General features: G+C 36.6%; 1 protein-coding gene and 1 non-coding gene across 2 annotated transcripts in view; both read right to left on the reverse strand.

Annotated features, from left to right (window-relative positions):
- The window catches only part of LOC584952 (receptor-type tyrosine-protein phosphatase N2), a 43003-nt gene that overhangs the window by 16726 nt on the left and 4794 nt on the right, over positions 1-21483 (reverse strand). Inside the window, exons 4-7 of the mRNA XM_030990909.1 lie at positions 20933-21006; positions 20241-20318; positions 16450-16638; positions 14095-14189 (exon numbers count right to left, since the gene is read on the reverse strand). Coding sequence (XP_030846769.1) covers positions 14095-14189; positions 16450-16638; positions 20241-20318; positions 20933-21006 — 436 coding nt within the window. The remainder of the gene's footprint in view (positions 1-14094; positions 14190-16449; positions 16639-20240; positions 20319-20932; positions 21007-21483) is intronic.
- Mir153 (microRNA mir-153) lies at positions 5935-6035 on the reverse strand. Its single transcript, NR_036408.1, has one exon. It is a non-coding gene; the product is annotated as a microRNA mir-153 (primary transcript).

Genomic DNA, 21483 nt, shown 5'->3' on the forward strand with positions numbered 1-21483 from the left:
AAATAGTTAAGTGCATTGGTCGGATGATTCGACCAGATGTAACAATCGTGTAACTGTGTAATCGTGTAAATTTACACGATTGAAGAATGTTGCTCTGAATCGTGTAATCGTGTAAATAGTTATTAGGGTTATAAGGGCATTGGTAGAACGATGCGACAAGCTGCAACAATCGTTAAATCTTATACTGCTTACACCAATTGCTTTATACACAACTTACCTTTAGTGTACATCAGTTAATTACTGTACTTTATATTCGTGTATAAACCTCAGCACTTTCCACTAACATGTATCGTATACTAATCCGTGAGACAAGGTAGGAAAACGTCAGAAACAGGAAGACATGATAAATGAAATAGTAAAGGAAAAAAGATAGCTACGAGGAGAAGGGAACATATAAAAGGAAAATGAGGGTTGAAAGGCACGATAAAGATAAACAGAAAAAAAGAGAGAAAAAATTAGGGAAAAATAAAAAGTTGACCGGAAGAAAAGAACGAGTGAAATAGAGTGATAAAAAAAGGGCGAAACCTAGTAAAATTAACAGAAATGAGAAGGCTATGAAACGGAGAGGAAAAGAGACAAATTAATAAGGTAAGAGGGGAACATAATGAAGGAAAGAGAGGCTAGAAAGATATGGGGGAATGGAAAGATATTGAAAGAAAGAGAGAGAGTGAGAGAGAGAGAGAGAGAGAGAGAGAGAGATAAAAAAGCTTTAGTTGAAAGAAAAGGGGCACCGATCAGATTTTAATAGGGGCATTTATCGGAGTTGATGGGGGCATTTATCAAAAGTGAAGAGGGGCACTTCTCGTAGTTAAAGAGGGATACTTACTAGAGATTAAAAGGACACTAATGAGAATGGAAAATGGACACTTATTGTAAAGGAAAATAGGAACTCGTCGAAGGAAAAGGGGTGTGTGTCAAAAGAAAAGGAGCACTTATCAGAGTTGAAAAGGGGAAGGGGCACTTTTACAAATTAATAGGGACACTTGTCAAAGTAAAATAGGTACTTTTCCTAAATACAAAGGGGCACTTTGGGGGAACTTGAAAAGTGGGGGGACACTATGCCGCTAGCTAAACGTAACTCAAAGACAGTTGGCCATTCACTTATTCTATTCATTCTCGGCTTGCAACTGTTCCCTACACTCTGTAGCCAGTGGCTTACATACTTACATACATGTAATACCTATTGTTCAGGGGGATCCTATGTTCAAGGGGAACCCCCTGAACAATAGGTATTATGTAAGGATCTCTGCCTGTAGCTAGGGCAACGGCCTTTGTCCCCGGCGAGGGTCAATGGCAGGCCACATTCAGAGTAAGCTTCTTTTGTATGTGACAGGAAGTGTGCCCTTAAGCCTTGACCGTAGCTCTAATATACATATAGCTGAATAATGCAATGTTGTAAAAGGTAATTTACGAAAATGAGGAACGCTAAAAAAGCAATAAGTGATCAAAGTCTAAGGCCCGAATTCACAAAGGAGGTTTGTCGACAAACCTTGGTTTTCGTGCGTCATATGACGCGTTTTTACAAACCAGGTTTGTAAAATGGATAATGATTGAATAAAAAAAAGTATAACGCTATTCATAGTAACGAATGGGCTGGTGAACCGTAATTCTTATTGGTACAGCCTTGTAATGTAAGAGTATCACAACATACTTAATTATGTTAGCCCTCCTTTACATTTTGTTATCATTTTTACTTATTTACAACTTAGGAATAACAAAATTGCCCCCTTCCTTCGTCGTTCATCGCTTTTTTTCTTATTTCTCACCGAGGATTAAATCCGAGAGTGCTTTTCGGGAAGTGGACTGATTTTTTTAACTTTCAAACATTCTATAATAAAACTAGAGACAAGACACTGCAATTAAAAATATATACAAGAGAAAGAAAGCGTAATCTTCGCTATCCCCTCGTATCGTCCACGTTGTCCTCGTTCAACCAAGAAGTAACTTCTTGCTTTTACTGAACTAGACGTCCTTAACCTGCTCACCATCACCACTGAAAATAAATTGTAACACAATTCCAGCGAGCAATCGAATCGTGTAAATTTTGAATCGTGTAATCGTGTTGCGGAGATTTTCGGCGGGCAGATTACACGATTACACGATTCGACCTGAATTGAGGAATCGTGTAATTTTACACGATTACACGTTTACACCATTCAAATTTCGCTTCATTGGCAAAAAACGAATCGTGTAAAAATAAATGGTTACACGATTCCCGCGAGCAGTCGAATCGTGTAAATTTTTAATCGTGTAAATCGTGTTGCGGAGATTTTCGGCGTGTACTGTACTGTACATCACTAAAGAGTTAACACCAAAAGATGATGTGCCCTAATCTAGTCCCAATGCTAGGTAAATCCTCCTAGGACAATGCTCGCTGTCACTTATCTTACCTAATTCTTCCTGTTTTAACAATATTCCTCAATTATCAGGCATTTACTCATATACCTCAATGAAACGCCCTTCTGGCTTTGAACAGACTATTTGCCCGCCCTAATCTAGTCCCAATGCTAGATCTGGTTGCTAAGGACAAAGCTTGTTGTCACTTATCTCGCTTAATTCTTCCTGTTTTAAGGAGATTCCTCAGTTATGAACAAATTAATCGGCAAGGTGATGAGAATATGAGATCACTGTTTCAAACAAGGTGAAAATAAGGGATCAGTAAACGGTATTCAGACAGTGGTTACGCTACATTTTCAAATTTTTCAATAACAATCTTGTGAAAACATCATTAATCTTAAAGTAAAAACATATTTCACACTTTTGAGAATCAGATTTTTTGTTTAAATTAATATATATACATGTATATTAAGAATGAGGCAGTTAGACGATCAAAAAAAAATATGAAAAGGAAAACAAGAGAAAAAGAAAGCATAACAGAGTAGTGGGTAGTTAAACTTGATAAAAGGCTATGAATACTTCAAATCTCTTAAAATAATTCAACTGTGCCAAGTTAAATAATTTTTTTTTTTGTAGGACTAGGCTTTGATCACAAGTTTTTAGAGAATCCTTGTCTATGAACTTCATGATTCAAAAACAAATTTTGAACTTAAAGATGAACAACGAGCTTTCCTTTGTTCCAAAATATCAAATTAATTCTCGAAATTTGGGCGGTTTAAACCACCTACGACAAGGAAAGTGTTAATATCCTTTACTGTCAATTTTCCATCAAATATATTACACAAAGATGGTAAAATACATGTTTTCAGCAGATGACTAAATAGTGGTTTACAAAAAAAAGAAGAATTTTCAGAACCTTCCTTATATAGTCTAGACCACCAAGGTTTAATGTAATCCCCCACTGAGTGAGTGACAGAATAATAGTTTGATTAATTTCCTTTTGTTTCTTAAAGATACCATACCAAAAGGAATAATAAGCATGTATCTCATCATCTATTGTGTAATCGTCCGCAATGTAGTGTGACTTTTTCATCTACAGGCCTTACTTCCCTTGAATGTGTTTGAAGGATGTTATTAGTCAGTTCAGGCAAGAGTAAATTTATACGAAACTTGTATAAAGAAACCTTGTATAAAGAAACATTGTATAAAGAATTAAGGGGCACACACATGTGAACAAGGTATTATGTAATGTAGAAACATCATATAGCGAAACTTGATTACATGTATAAATAAATGACTTGTTGGGTTTAAAAAAAAAAAAAAAAAAAATTTCTTCTCAAAACCACTATAAGGCTCAACCAAATTTATCTATCAATGCTAATTCTCTTGAAAATTATCAATAGTTCATATGTGAAATTCTACCATTTTTCCAATATATGATCTTAGTAAGTTTCATACCCATATATGAATTGTGAGATTAGTAACAAAATTGTATCTTATAGTACATGTTATTAATGTCAAACAAAAATACAAACATGGGATATAGACAAGCAGATTTTTATCTATGAAAACACCTGTAAAAAATGAATAAATAGCCTTGTACACAGAGAAATCTCTACAAATTTTGAAAGCACCTGACTTCTATGATCTTTAGTAATCATACAACAACAACAAATCATGACCCTCTATCTATCCCACATAGTGATTAAGTCATCCCTCAACATGTAGACATAAATTCCAGAATAACTCTCTCATTCATTTCTCTCCATGAATGAGGGATGAGTGATGAGAGCAGCTAATGCCTTCACTTTTGCCACTGTTGATGCGTTTCCATGACAACAGTGCATCATGACTCCTCTGGGTGCGAGCCAAAACATGAGATGATGTCCGACCCGGTTAGTTCTGAGTTGAGGGTTCGCGTTTGAAAATGGATGAAACGGGAGAAGCACGATAATGGAAAACTTCAATTGTGGTGGATGTGTCCTGGGGGGCATTTCACCAAACTCGTCATCAGTGATAAATGATAGTTTTTGTTTAAAAGCTACTGAAATCCTTGCTTCTGATTGGTTATCAGCAGAGTTGTTACTGATTTTTGCCATTTGTCATTGAAAAAAGGCTTTGTGAAGCCCTCCTCCTGGATGATTCATCAGGGGGAGGGTTGCTTCGCAAAGTGATGTCCCTTCTCCGTGACTGCATTGTGAAGAGATGATGTTTGAAGACGGTGATGACCAAGATGTTTTTCTTATCGCTCGCTTGGAGTGATGGTTTGGTGGGGTCCTTGGGAAGTCCTTCGCAGCGCCTTATCGCATCTAATCAGTTGGAGCAAGCATCATTGACAATGATATGTTCTTCCGCTGAGGATTGCCGTTCAATCCCAAGGCTTTCCCTCCTCCACTTTGACTTTGACTCTGACTTCAATTCAACTCTAGGTTTCTTGTACACCTTGGCCCTGTCTTACAAAGAATTGCAATTAATCCAAATCAATCGCAAGTTTGCAGTCTCGATAGATATCAACTCTTCGTAAGACAGGGTCTTGGGGTGTGTTTCACAAAGACTAAGATCGACTTTAAGTTGGACCTAAGTGGTACTGCCACTGGTTGTTTTCGCCATTATGATCTGTAGATAATATTTTTTCCTTCGATAATGAATAATCAACAAAAATTAAATTCGGTAGATTTGTGACCATGATTTGTATGTCCCTTGAGACCAATGCCAGTAAATGGTGAGAGCAAAAGTGGCATGAACGGCCTGCCATAGTTAAGTCCAACTTAAAGTCAATCTTAGTCTTTGTGAAACACCCCCTAGAAATGATTTTACAACACTTGCTTGAGCGGCAATTGCTCCAAGTCCATTGCCTACACTAACTTAATTCATAACTCAAACCCTGGACCAAATACCTAACCCTTACCCTATAACTAACCTACAACCCAATGCAACCCTAACCCTAAACCTTTGACGAATTATTGCCGGAGCAGATGTTGGAAGACCCTGAATTTAAACATATGTAAATATACATTGTTGGACAAATGTATCTGTTCAACTACTCTGTAGTAGATATATATTGCACTAGATGAACTCCTGAATTCCACCCCGGACGAAACACAATGCTCTAAGTCTTTGATGAAATAAAGCCAGGAGCAATCGTCGCCAGAGCCAATGTCAGCGAACCAATGAGCCTTAATTACGGCGTATAGTTTAAGTCTTGTTTGACTAGATATTGGCATACAGTGCCTTCTCTATGACGGACTAAAGGAGTGATACAGGGGGTATAAAAATTGTATAATATAACCGTCGATCCCATGAACAGGTTACTGACATGATGAATTGTTAGTGTCCATTGCCAGCGGTAGGATGATTAGGGTAGATGGTTAAAATAATTCTTGAAGATGAAGTACATTTTGATGTTATAGGCATCCGTTAGTATGAATTGGATGATACGAGCCGGCCTCTTTCATCTGCTCTAGGACGAGATGATTAGTAGGGCGGCATCCAGGCAAGGTGATCGCATCCCATTACCATGGTTACAATGATGCCTGGCCGATAGGTTGGATGGTTGGTTAGTCGGTCTGGAACACACACACACGACGTTGCATAGATGTTAGAGCCCAACCCTCCCAATCACTTTTGTGACTATGCAACTACTCTGATCGGTGAAAATACAAAAGTTGCATAAACACAAAAATGATCGGGCTGGCGGGAATGATGGATTATGGGTAGAAGGAGTTAGTCCACGGGCGGGGTCCACATTAGGCAGGCACATGTTATATCAGTAGGTTAAATACAATATCATTCCATTATTAATGCAACACATATTGTTAACTTTTTAAAACCAATATACACACCTTTCTGATTATATGTTTTTTTCTGATGACAGATTAATATTTGTTAATACATGCACAACATTATTGTTATTCAAGAAGTAAAATGGATACATGAACTTTGTTAGGTTTATATATATTGAAACGCATAATAAACATGATGACTTTGGTTGTTGTATTAAAAGTGAAGTTAATTTCCCTTTTCCTTTATTGAGAGTCAGATAAGATTCAATAAAAACATTTCCAGCCAGCTGCAGATAAATTATTGCAAAAGGCCCACACACTATAAAATATCTTTACTTCTAAGGGTAGGCTATCCCTTGGTGAGACATTAATAATCAAGATTTTGAGATTGATAGGGTTAAAGAGGGAAGATATTAGCTACGTTCACATGGCTCTGTCGTAATTATAAACTTTAAGTTTGCGAAACCTCAAAGTTATAAAGAACGATGCACTAACTGCAACAAAGGTTCACACGGAATTGAAACAATGAGTGTTCAAAGTGAACTACAAGGTTGGGAAAGCATTCATTTTAACTACCAGCTAGCGTAACCTTGTGGTTAGTTGCGTCCGCATTGCGCACAACTTCGAGTGATAACCCCATACTCCTCATAGTTAACACTTTAACTTTAAGATCTGACGTGATTGATAACTTCAAGTTAATTCAGAACTTTCCTATCCACGAGTGTGTTCGCACGGTCCCTAACTAAGTTTACTTCAAAGTTTATGACCACGACCTTAAGTTTAAGTTAAAGGATGGTCGTGTGAACCTTGCTGAAAACCCGAGGGATATCAGAAGGGGGTTAGTAGATTCATCAGGGGCCTGGCCTTGGCTTTTCTCGCTCAATTTAGATGGTTGACACACACAAATTAGCCAAGCAAGGTGCCATATTTGCCACAGATGAAATATTTGTCCTACTTGCTCCCCGTCTAACTCTTAAAGGTACTCTAAGGTTTATGACATATTACCCCCAAAAAAATCCAACAAGATTATCTGACATGAATGATAAAAATGGACAAATAAAAGATTTCTGCTAAATACATTAATGTTGTTTGAAAGTGCAGAAAAGTAGAGTAACAACCCAAGAGAAATTCAGAAATATTGTAAACTTGACTAAGCCAGTAACTTGTACCGTAGTCCAATATTGTACATCTGTTTTTAAGATGTTTTCATAACTTTGTTACAATGCATTTTGCTAGTCCAAACAATGTAAAATTCCCAGAAGCAGGTTTCTATTAAAAAAAAGTCTCATTACCAGAACTTGCAATTACCCTTCAACCTTTAAATCTAACCATAAAAAAACAGAGAGGGGAAAAAAAAATCTCTGATATTCAATCTGTTCGCACAGGGAGTGGCTCTCCCTTGGAAAGATGGCCGCTGATCCCAAGGGTACGTCTATTCCCTCAAGTGATAACCGAGAAAAGAAAACGGAATAGATACACACATTCGGGGCAAAAGTTGCCATGGAAACCATATTTTCCCTTTCTTGCAGCAAACAAAATTTGAGGTGATAAGTTAAATAGTGAAACCACCGCGAAAACGATCGAAGGATGGCTGGAGAAAAGGGGGTTTGCCGGAACCTATTTCGGGAGCGAGTTAAACGTCTTGGATGACGGAGAAGGAAAGGTTTGGTGTAAAAGATATCGGGGGATGGGTGATGGAGTATGGAATAGACCGTTGAATGCAACGTATATACATATACCTTAGACACATAGAGCCAGGGGTAAGAGAGGGGGCTGTATAGAGAAATCAGATACTTTGCCCCATTTCTTTCATTCCCCCTCCCCGTCTCTCCTCCCCACTCTCACTCTCTCACTCTCTCTCTCCCTCTCTCTCTCCCTCTCTCTCTCTCTCTCTCTCTCTCTCTTTCAAGGAGGGTAGAAACTTCTGCAAGTCTCAAACTAAATTGACCAAAGCGTTTAAGGTCGTTGAGCTAAGTACATTAGTTATGATAAGACGATGCGTAGGAGGGTTTTCACTTGGCTAGGTAAACGCAAATGCATACTGACTCTTGCTATGGCATTAGAAAAGAATGTTAACAGCTTTCCTTCAAAAGGCCAAGCCGCAGAGAAATAACGAAAAATTTGACCACAGAGGAGTTGAACTGATTCCTTTCACATTCGCTACATTTTAAAATAAAAATAGAGATGAAACGTGTAGTCAGCAGCACTGAAGGAAAATTATTTCAAATACATCAAATTATTGGTTCTTTTGGGTGACTTGAAATAAATTGTAAAAACAAGACAGTTTTGAGAAAACCAGTCAAACAAGCTACAACCTCCTATAAACAGGATGGTAAAAAACTATGAAAATGCTTCTTTATACATTGTTCAATTATGTAGTCTATGATCAAATGACCCTTGTAAACCAATTGAGTACTGCATGGCAAAACATACATGTACCTGTATGCAAAAACATATTTATCCATCTTTTTCAAAGGTGTTTATGATCAGTTTCAAGATTTGCTGAAAAGAATTTACAAAAATTTCTTCCCACTGTATTGACCTTCATGTAGGTGTTTTTTTCATCCCCAACTACCATAACATTCTCACCTCTTCAATTTGCTATCAACATTGCAGCTTACTTTTCAAATAAAATCCAATATAATCTAATTTTGGTCAAAACATATTTTTAGACAGATGTTCCAGAAACGAACAACAGGAAACGCATGAAATATACTGAAAAAGCCCAACTCCATTCGCTCTATAAATATCCTTTGATTTCACAGATATTTTTTTCCACCGAATGACCCGTTTACAATCATTCCCCAGGGTTTTTTTCTTTTCCAATTTCCATTTGTATACATCAATCTACAAAAAATGACCATATCTGAAAACAAATCATGTGCTAAGCTAATCACATTACGAAGAGAAATATTTTTCAACTATGCATCATTTATTAAGCAGTTAGTTTATATTTTGTCCTTGTTTGAATAACATTTTGAATATTAGCATTATAGAAATCTATTATTTCAATTATCCTTTCTTTAACATTGACTATTCTAAAGCCAAAAATCACCTACTGTGATCATATTTGAATGTTGTTCATGATCAAAATTCAGAAAAAAGGCTTGTGAATTCAAAATTGTTCTCATTTTTTTAATCTACTCTATTCTGTCATCTCTTTATCCTTTAAATTATTGGTATGACATCATAATTACACACCTTTGTTCTAGTTGAATGAAGGATTCTGCTTAATCCCCCCTTGCCTTTCTTAACAATGAGTTTACTCATTTACAAACAAAGACATACAAAATAAGCTCCAACTCTTAATTTCCACTGCTTTAGAGAATGAATTTCAAATCTGAAAACAAAAAAGCAGTTGTTTAATCTATAATCTAAACATTTCCCCTTCGACACGGACATGTGCAAACCATTACACGCTTATTTTTATGATGGGAGCAGGCAAAAGAAATTATCAATAATCCAACAGCCTGTTGAAAGCCCTGCAGTTATTAACAAAAATAGGCCTGTTTCCATCAGCTCGAGTTGGCCAAACAGCCTGCTATTTCTGATTCGGGAAATTAACCCGATCACGAAATAGCAGGCTATTTAATTGGCAGGTGAAGACGTAAATGGCGGGCTATTATATTTTGCTCATAAAATCTTCCCAAGATATCAATTGGGCTAGTTTGCGAAATAGCCCGCTATTTGTCTGGTTTCTTCACCAGCTTCGGGAAAAATATCCAGAGTCTGAAAATAGAAGGCTATTTGGCCAAATGTGGCTGATGAAGACAGGCCTAATGCTACATCATATACGACTGCAATCCCTTAAGACGTAATATTGCTGTTTTTTCCACATTTGATAACAATCACAGTATTCCTATTTGGCTTATGGTTGCCATGCCTTTGCTATTTAAAGATTTAATAACACAATAAAAGTTAGACTACGATATTCCTTTTAGCAAGGAATCAACAAAGAATTTGAAATGCAAACACACCTTAAAACATGAACCCGTTTGTAATCTAACCCTAATACATTTGCTAGGAATGGACTCTTATATCTCTTGAATTATATAATATTTTAAACAATAACTTATGGTCCAGATGATGTAGGGGTTATTTTACTTCTCTGTGTGTTTATTTGTGAAATCAGCATTTTTTCTTCTTCTGTGGATAAGAGGAATCATCATTACCTAACCCTAAATATATATTTACAGAAACAGATGTTTATTATGTTTACTGGGGATAAGTAAAATGAGTGGGAGAGGCTGTTACCACTGTAATACAATTAAAGGTTGTCTCATTGTTCAATCTTTCGACACAGCAATTTTGTTTAAAAACGGCCAACTTCCTTTTGAAATATAATTATTAATGTTTAGTTTCCTCAGTTTGTTAGTTTAGGGGAACTGACAAAAGAGAGGGAGGGAGAGATAGAGAGAGAGAGATAGAGGGAGAGGGAGAGGGAGAGAGAGAGAGCGAGAGAGAGAGAGAGAAAGAGAGAGAGAGAGAGAGAGAGAGAGAAAGTAAGATGATCTCTCTAAACTAAAACAGATTTTTTCAAATGCTCATCAAGTTATCATCATTATCAGATGGGAGGCCAAAAAGAGACCAATTAAACAAATGAATATCTTTCATCAATCAATTATTTTATGATTTTTAAAATCTGAAATGTGCTTTCAGACATCCAAGTTTTGCTATATTTTTTTGCAGTAAGTTCCCTCATATGCATAGCCTATGTAAACCTACAAAATTGGTAAGTCAGCAGTTTGGGGACAACATTTGATCTTCTTGAATGTTCTATCGGTATAATGACACTTACTCCAAAGTTACCCTCCAGTTAACCTTCAGGATGTTTCAAAATGGCAGGTTTCGGCCAAAAATAAGCCCAGCCCATTCCCACTGTTACATATGTACATCACACCAGGCTTGCAAGACAACTTTGTTGTGCACAACCCCTTCTCAAATACTGGAATCACATTATAATGCACGTACGGATAGATACCGATTGGGAGTTTGGAATGAAAGGCAGGGCGTGGGGCTGGCTACCGGTAGTCCCTTGGGGGAACATGATAAAAGGGTGTCCGATGAGCGCGATAAGGTCAGAAGTGCCTATCTTTTGATCAATGTTACCCGAAGCCAGGTGAGTTGGCTCTTTTCTGCGTTTACGCTCAGGAAGGGAACGTTATATGGGTATGTCTCCCATTGGAGGAGATCAGATAGAGGAGGGGGGCGAGGGAAGCCCCCGTGTATCTATGGCTGGGGGAGAGGGTGTCTGTGGGAAGCATGTTATGGGTTCTGCTTGGTTAGGTACTAATGACAGCGAACAAAGGAGTGTAGTAGGAGATATACATTTAAAAACAGAAAATCAACAGTTTTGTGTAGCAGAGTTTAAACAGATAGATAAAGAGATGGATCTAGAGAGATGAGAAATATACAGGCAGCTAACTATTTAGCATACTACCAAAATAGTAGATTGTGAATTAGTATGAGTCTGAAAAGACAAGTTAATCTTTTATAGCCAAAATGTATGTTAATTATCTACAGATAACAAACACTTTATCTGTGACAACCTGAGATCTATATTTTTGAAAGGGGTGCATCTTCGTTCCCATCAACATCATCCCTACATATGTACCTTAGAAGATAAATAGATCATAGGGGGGACATTATGCTACCCTTCCTCTCCCCTCCCCTCTCCATCCTTTCAATGTCGCCCCTCGGGCAAGGAAGAGAAGCGACAATGAGAATAGCTCATGCATGGCATGACGATCGAGGGGAACATTGCATGTAGCGGCCCCCTATCATGGGACCATTCCCGATGGGCCGAACCATGGACTCCCAAAAGCTGGGAGGATTAATGTAAGGACGGTGAGAGGTAGTTCTAGCTGACCTCGAAACTTCTTTGTGGTCTACAGGTATAGAAGACATTATTACTCAGAAAACATCAATTCCTATTTGTGGGATTACATTTTTTCATCAAGGGTCGGCGCAATGGAATTGCTACAATCCTTAATTATTTGTCGAGAGGTAATTCTAGCTGACCTCAAAACTTCTTTGTGGTCTACAGGTATAAGAGACATTATTACTCAGAAAACATAAATTCCTACTTGTGGGATTACATTATTTTATCAAGGGTCGGCACAATGGAATTGCTGCTATCCTTAATTACTTTTTCCATCTTGCCGTGAGAAGTGGGCACTTCAAGAACAATTAAGTCAAATGTCAATTCCTATTTTTCTAATATACTCAATCTATTAGCATTATGTGGACAATCAGAAGAACTCAGTCAAAGTCTGTTTCTCCTATTCGACCTAAATTCACTTCTCACTCTCTCTAGAGCTTGCAATCTATTTCAAGATGAAAAAATATGATTTTGTCTTTGTCCTGTCTTTCCTTCCCCCTAACTCTCTCTTATTACAGAACATCACCAAAAAAATTGAGGCCATTCCTAGGGCAACAGCCACCAACCCCTCAAACCAAAAATCTCTAGAACTGCCAAAAAGTATTCTCTATTTTTACATTCTGCATATACATTAATCAGACACATTTATGCAGAACTCCTCAGCAATTAAGTACGATAGAAACCCACTCAACCATATGAGTGATTATTTCCATTTTTGGTCAAATATGCTTATTTATAGGAATTCATTAGATTGCTATCCACTTTTTAATTCAGAAAGAAAATTTGGAAACATGAAAATGTGGGTAGACCTATTTCTAGCTGCATCTGTCAACACTGTTTTCCTCTTTGCGCAATTTATTCTCTGTACATGAATGATACTTAAGGTGATGTCCATTAGCAGTGGTTAAATTAGTGCTAATCTAGTGGCAATGTGAATTAATTTATCCAGGAATGTATACTATGGATTTAAGGGGACAATTTAAAACAAAAATTAATAAATATGAAAGAAATGTGATACTACAAACAAGAAAAGAAGAGTTTGAAAGATAGACAAGGGTCCAGTAGTATGAGGAGTTGCAGTTGATCAAAATCCATCGCCAGTTTGCAGTCTCCTATCTCTTATGTACATAGTTGTAAATGTAGGTGTTAGTTTCAATGACCATTACAAGTACATACTTCTGGAATTCAATGAAGGAGAGAAATGATGAGATTTGTTCCCAAGCTCATTCATATTCATACAACACAGCAGGCCATGTTTCATAAAACTTGTTATCAATAACAAGTTACAGTAACTGTTATAAGCTACCGATATCGTAACATTTGATTGGCTGAGAGCAAATTTGTCTTAGCATTTTGTAATTTGTTCTTGATAACAAGTTTTATGAAACAGGCCCTTAATTACACAAAGGCAAGCATACCTGTGAGTATAAACATGCTAATCATTTTGGCAAGTTAGTTATTATTAGATATTTCTATATGTGACAGTGGTGGAGGGATAAGAGATAGATAGTAGGCCCATTTACAGATCCCAAACACCATTTTGAAAAATCATCAATTTTTTTGTCTACCGTTAACACTACTGGAGAAACCAATGCAAAAACTGTCAAAGTTTGCTCCTAATATTTTTTTGGTGAGTAGCGTGCATGCAGGACTCGTGGGAGCCTTGCATGCGTTTGCACAGAAGCAAGGAGAGTCACGTGGGCAAAAATGCATATCTCATGGAAGTTTGCTTTTACACTGCAAAAAATCAATGAAACTTTGGCAGGCAGGCACTGAAATAAACCACACTCCAGAGGTGGATTTTCAATTACAATTTTTCATTGTGTTTGCCTGTAATTGCTATGCAAGTACCACTGAAACACCAGGGACCCCTTTCACATAGCATTTCTTCAATGACAAATGAAGAAGAAAAAAATCAGTGACAAATCTGCCGATAACCAATTAGAAGCAAGGAATTCAGTAGCTTATAACAAAAACTGTCAACTGTCACTGATGACAAGTTTTGTGAAACACCCCCCAGAATGTGAGAAAAATTAATGATTTTTTAGTAGTTCGTTAATGCAGCTAATGAGTGATTATGACATGGTTACTGACCTTCTGAATTCCAGTAATGACTTGGGTGATGGAGGGCATCCAGTCTCGGGCCAGGTCAGGAAGTGGAACTGGGTCACGGTACGCGTCTCCTGGGTCTACAGGTGAGAAGAGAGGGGGACAGAGAGAGGGAGAGAGAGGGAAGAGGGAGGGAGGAGGGAGGGTGGAGGGAGGGTGGGAGGGAGGGAGAGAGAAGTAGAGAGATGGAGAGGGGAGGAGAGGAGAGAGAGAGTTAGAGAGAGAGAGAGAGAGAGAGAGAGAGAGAGAGAATCAGCATAGGATTACATTATTACAAGAACCGCAGTTCAATTTTTTATAAGATCCATCTTAATGGTATCCATCAAACTAGACCCTCTGCCTCCTCCTTTACCCCCCTCCTCTTCCTTGTAAAAAAGATCAAAACTTTAAGCTCTAATACTTCAACAATAACACCTGCAGCTTCACAATTAACTAATCTTTATTCAAACAAAGTATTAAGAAGTATTAACAAATTCTGACCTAGGCATATACTCTACACATGATATAATTGGAAAAAGTTTGATCTCTCTTCCAAAATTGAATTAAGTAAAACACCAATGATACGTTTCATATCCTACAGGAACCAAGTGAAAAACACCTGACTCAAGCTATATGCTTTAACAAGAAGAGAAACTGTCTCTCATCATGAATTAGTCTAAAATCATGATACCATCTCCACATAGGAGTTTGTGGAAGCAAATTTCTTCTCTTACTGCTGAATTAGGGTGGCATAAATTAAATTGATAATTCAGGAAGGGAGCCCAGTCCCGACCATGCATTTCGTTGTCGGCTTTATCCCCGATGCCAGGAAGTTTGCAATATGAGTCACAAAATGAACACAGTTTTTGAGTGTGTTTTGTTTAATAAGGAGTTATGCATATATATACATACATGAAAACATAGTAATGCAGTATAGCTAAATGCTTTATACACCAGATTTTTTTAATTTTCATGCTTTACACACATATGCTTTTTACACAGGAATTTTAATTTTCTCTTCTCAACTTTCAGTACCATACCCTAACACATGGGTGGAGAGAGGCAACTGTAGATAAAATACCTTGTCTCAGGACATGATTCATGCAGAAGGCAGCAATTTGAAACCCCAAGTTTTGTTCTAATTAGAGTCAAGAGAATGAACCACTACAACGCTTGCATAATAATTTTGGTTTTAAAAGAGAATATTGATTATTTTTCTTGATTTTTTTCTATCTCTAGCAAACAATACAAACAAGACTAGGAATTAATGAAAATTATGTTGTTGCCATGTATACTTAACCACTTTATTTCTTTTCTATTAAAGCATATGAATAGGTCCTGATGATATGAAATTACTCGGAAAATGATACAAAATTTGAGGAGTATTTTGGCAATTTTTCAACAAAAGATTATTCCGCCCCAGCTGGCCGTTCCGTCATTGGAATACCCCCTATTTCCTTTCAGTCGAGCGAGGGATTTGTCCCCAAATGACCTTTCCTGGCAACTTGGCAATCGCCTAGCTGACTAAAAAGTTCCAGAAGGGATGAACGAAGAGAAAAAACCTCTGGAATTAATCATCACCCTTATCCTAAATGAGATTAACTTACAGGTCTCTGTCATTAGGTAGCGAAGATTTACAGAGATTAAGCGCAACATTGGCGTGGGTCGTGATCGGTCAGACATGTTTCCGCGGATGACTACCGTCTTGAATTATTCATCTTACCAAATCCTTTTTGGATTGACTCACTTCGTGGTCGCTGTAATCGTCTTATCTCGATACACAACAAGGCATGCGGTGGATAATCTTAAGTCCCGTGTACTCATACACCTGTTAGTTTTGGTTTGTCACATTACCGTGCATGATGAGGAGGGTAGCGTTGTTATACAGGTGTTTTGTACTGCCGATTGGAGTTTTTGGTCCCTCCCAGAGACAAGCAATAGCCCCACCTGTGTATTGGTTTAGTGGTGAAGTGTGTTTGTGAAGAGGGTAGCTGCACTTCTAAGTTCTTGTCAATTTGTTGTAGTTCTAAGGCCTAAAAAAAAGATGTTGTATTGCCCTTTAGGTACCAAATTATGGGTCAGTTGGTTGGAAATCTTTTCTTTTTGTATACTTTTTATCTTCTCCCTCTTAGGGCTGATATTTCTCAGTTTTGAATGCTTTAATATATATTTTTTTATTCATAAAACATTTTTTTTTAAAACGTTAACAAAAAAACTGTTTAAAAAGCTGACCGATTTCAAGATTTTGGGGACGGTCTCCAATACATGTTTTTTTTTTAGACCTAATTACAAAACAGTTCCCATACGCAAAGGGTTAACCACAAAAAAGAAAACCAGTCTCTAGAGTATTTTAAATTTTACCTCCAAGTTCTTCAGATAGAAGCTACGGACCAGGTAGTCTTCGCACCAGACATGCTCGGACACCAGATGCACCTCGTAGAAGTGATAGAGGGCGCTACCTTCGTCGGGCCAGTAGCGGCATCGGTTGATGTCCGTCTCGGACATGTGGGTGAGATTGACGATGACGACTGAGCCTTGCTCCCAGATCATCTGTCGGAGAAGAAGAAAAAAATTGGGAAAAAGATGTTATTTAGTTAAAAAAAAAAACTTGATGCTTTAGTGACTTAAAGTGTACCAATCACTTAAACATATGTTTTGCTCTTGATGTAAAGGGTTCAATGTTGCTGTACTGTAGTCTAAACTATGAGATTCAAATATTTGCTCTAGTAAGAGATATTGCAGTTTAAATACTCTGTACAAAAGTTTGTTGAGTAGACTACTCAATGCAGGCGTAAGCACTTGCATTAAATACAGCACACACAGCTACAAACGCCAAAACTGTGTCCAAACATGTGATTTAATAACATCATATAAATACATACTAAAAACAAATCAGTGTGTCTTTATTAATAAAGTGTGCACTGTGCGATGATTATCATCAGGCTGGTGTGTCATGTAAGTGACAGCATTGAGGGTAAATATTTAATTATTCTGGGGTTGTTCTTGGTTTACAAAGCTAAATCAACTAAATACAGAACAATTATTTATAGACGCTGAAGTATTAGTTTTCACAATACAAACAGAAGAGTCTGTTTTGACAAAGCAATCCAATATGTACTTGTTGATAACTTTGTTTTGTCGGTGAACAAATATGGAGTGTGTAAGCCGTTATGGAATACAAAATAATGATCTTAAGAAAATAAACCTAGAAATCAGACAAAACGCTCATGGCAAACTCGCTCTATAAATAAACACTTCAACATCTCAAGGACTAGTCCAAGAAACCTGATTTCAAGCATTTTTCTTTGTCATTTTTCTCTCCATGAAACAAAAGTGGATATCTTCATAAAGTTGGCCAGAAGCTACAGTTCCACTTGTATCTGATTGAGAACATTTTGCCATACGGACTCCCAATATAGAATATGCTACAGGCCTCTGCCCAGATTAATTAAATGTGAAAATGGCAAAATATTGCTTGCAGATGTGTATTGGTTTACATAACATACATATACATGGTACATGTGCATGTAACAACAGACATTGAGGGCATTATGGATATATTAAAAGCAGTAGTAACAATGTGCACATACATGCAATTTTCATCATTCATCTTCACGGTGGCAGAGGCAAATAAACTTTGTATAACTTTACGCCCAATTCCCAGGATAAGTTTAGCTATCATTTAGCTTTATTGAGATGGTATAGTCAAACCTGCTCCAGGGACCACCTGTATAGAAAGACCATCTGTCTATAAAGACCACAATTTTTGTTTCCCTTGAAAATGGTGCCTCATTGGAACATTTACTGAAGCAACCTGTACATAAAGACCACTTTTCTTGTCTCCATTGAGTGGTCTTTATATACAGGTTTCACTGTACATGCATTTACCAGCTCCATATCCTAGCCCTATGATTCTACCATGAGTGATCAAACAATGATTTTCAAAAATTGTGCGGTTGGCCTTCCAGTCAATTCTTGTTATGCCACTACATTTCGCTACCCTACTCTTATTTCATTTGCTAAAAGTTAGAAATTAATTCCCTAAAGCCAAATGTATAAATTACTTCTATTTTTCAAGAAAATAGCTCAGAATGACATCATCTTTGATATATATCTTATATAAAAATGATATAAACCTCTCTAATAATAGGAATGAGATATACATCTCATTAAGATATAACAAGGGCTAGGTTTGAACAGTTATATCTTTACATCTGGTACGTGCTCATTAAATCCCCCAGACTCGATTAAAAAAAAAAGATAATACAGTTATTTGTATATACATGTACTAGAACAAAAATGTCTCTCATACACCCGTATTCTATGAATTTCCATAATCCATTTGATATATTAGAGTGTAATTTGGGAAAATTTATCAGGACTTTCTGGATAAACTTGCTAAAATCATATCCATGTCTCATAAAATTTGCTACAGTTATCAGCCACATAAGAGCTATCATAATCCGTTTGCGAAACCGACGTCAACGATTCTTATCCACATAGTCTACGGGTGGGTGTATGCGTGCCCAGTATAAGCCCAAACGTCAGACGTTCCTTTAATCAGCTGCTTTGATCCATGTTGGTTTAATGGGGAGATATATTAAAGGAAATAGTCAAGGCTTCACGTTTTCTCCACTCCATGTGCACAGGCTCGTGTAAACGGTAGCTACATGTATATTGAACGGATTGAAATTAATAAGGGGCATGTGATATGATATTATTGGGAATACGCCAGACCAAAAATATTAAAATTCTGACAAATATTATTCAAATCAAGTCTTTTTGAATTTCCATGTAGTACTCCAAATAATGTGTGTGTGTACTTTTTGCGGTACATGTAGATACATATAAATGATTTTATAACATAAATAGGAGTATTTATAGGCATGATGCATGTAGATCTAATGACAAATGTAATGAACTTTTCCCCAGTTTTACCCTGTTGGATTAAATGTGATAATTGATCAAATATGTTCTCTATAGTTTCAAGCCTGGGTCATATTGAGCTTCGTACTCAACGAGTCAGAACAACCTTCATGAACAAAAATGAATAAATTTCAAATCAAGTTGTAGGAAATCAATCACTTTTTGAAGGACTGACTTATAATTATTTCAAGAATATACCCAAGTGTAAAATTAAAGCTCCTGCACTATTAATTGCATATTTTATAAACTACCATATATGCTCTATGGAGTATAACCCAATTGAATTTGGCACGCATATGAATCACTGATAATTGTAAAAGCTACATGTATAAGATGCAGGTATAAACAACATTGCTATTAATCATGCAATATTCCTTTGTACTTTCCGTAATTAATCAAATAATACTGTATGTTGTTGAAATGCAATGCATCATTCTGTTTGGCAAGGTAATGACCATCTGTGATGCATCTCATTTTATAAATACCAGTAGAATTAAGAATTAAATTGCAATTAAACGGAGACACATATGTTCCCTTTTTTAAAAACAACATGCTAATTACAAATACACATGGAATGAATTATAAAGGCAATAAGTAGAATATTCATGCTTTTTTGTAGATTGTATGATTGTATCCCTATAGCCGGTTAAATCCTCTGTTATATAGAAATGTAATCATAAGGGTATAATGGCTTTTTACAGAATATAATTTTTTTTCTTCTCAGAATAAATCTATTGGTTGGTAGTTTAGGAATAGAAAGGTATTAAATCTGATGTGATTCATAAAGAAATACACTGTACATGTACGTGGTCTCATGTCTCTGAGGTCCTGAGCTTTACACCAAACCAATGTACTAGTGCCCTTTGGAAGGCATTAATCTTCATTATCAAGTCCCTTGGAGAGGATGTAAAGCCTTCAGTCCCTTTGTTGCATACTTACAAGCATACACATGCTTTCTTAGCAGTCAGATAAAACAAACTACCAAACCAAACCAGATCTTGGTTTCTAATATACAGTCGAACCTGCTTTAGCGACCACCTGTATAGAAAGACCCCTGTCTTCAAAGACCACATTTTTTGTTTCCCTTACAAATGGTTTCTCATTGAAACATGTACTAATTGAACCTGTATTTAAAGACCACCTGCCTATAAACACCACTTTTCTTGTCTCCCTTGGTTGGTCTTTATAGACAGGTTTCACTGTTCCATGAAGACTATTGAACATACCTGCCAAAAGTCAGCCAGAGTGTTGGCTAGCGGAGCCTGAGTTGCGATGTAAGCCGGAGCTCGAGGATCAATGTCCATCTGGTTCAAAGGTTAAAGGTCAAATGTTAAAGTTGATGCAGGATAAAGATAAAACAAGAGTTGATAATATTGCTGTGAGCTTTATTGTAAACATGGTTATCTGGACAGTTAATTATGGAAACAAGATTTGCGGTATTCTCATTTATCTTATACTTGAGAGATGATGTCACTTGCATCGCATACATGACATTACATATCAGTAAAACAAAATGACAAGATTTCTCAGACCCTACATATAAGTAAAACAAAACAATGAGATTCCTCAAACAATATAATGAGATCTTTTAGTTATCAATTTAGTCTCATAAAAGCATTAAGGATGAAAGTATCATTTTTGTTAATGCAACAGTTTCTACTGTACAAAAACTTGTAAGCTACATAAATTTTCGACAACCTAATTTCTTCTTCTTTGATCAGTAAGCATTTGTTTAGCTGTAAGGGGTTAGGCTAGACTAGCTCAAGAGCTACTGTTCTTGTATATGTAAATATCATTGAATACAATGTTTTGCTGTAATGCTATTTGTAAAAAAAAAAAAAAATCAATATGGTTGATTTACAGTTTTTGTGCTTTATTCATAATTCTTTTATCATTTTATTATGATTTTTAGACTCACAATAGCACTGGAATTGATGTAATCCGACTTGTTGGCGCTCGTTTCCTCAGTCAGCTTCACCCTTGTATGATCATCTGAGAACAACAAAAAAGAGTTACAGAATAAAATATCTGACTTAGTTTTTGATTTGTTGATTAATTGACTAATTGATAGTGTATTCGACAACTGCTCCCCCCACCCCCAAAGGGAAAAAAAAAAATGTTTGAAGACGTACATCCTGTTCCACCTATAATTTTTGTTATATTTATTTTTAGCGGATGTTTCTGCATTTATTGAAAAATCAAATACAAAATATTCAAATAACATTTATTGTATATAATGTAATTTATTTACATAAAATGTGACAACTGAACTACAGAAGAAAAAAATTCATATATATAATTGAAAACTTGTAAGTATGGAGGTAAATCACAGAATCAAGATAAATGCAGAGGCCAACTATCAAAAGCATGAATGCTCGAGTCGATAGCAGTCATGACAAATGAATGAAATACATGTATCGAACTAAATAGAATGGACAAATTATGACCTCAGACCAGAGAGTATATTAA

This window comes from Strongylocentrotus purpuratus, unplaced genomic scaffold (assembly GCF_000002235.5).
Source record: "Strongylocentrotus purpuratus isolate Spur 01 unplaced genomic scaffold, Spur_5.0 spur5_scaffold_19, whole genome shotgun sequence".
Taxonomy (NCBI): domain Eukaryota; kingdom Metazoa; phylum Echinodermata; class Echinoidea; order Camarodonta; family Strongylocentrotidae; genus Strongylocentrotus; species Strongylocentrotus purpuratus.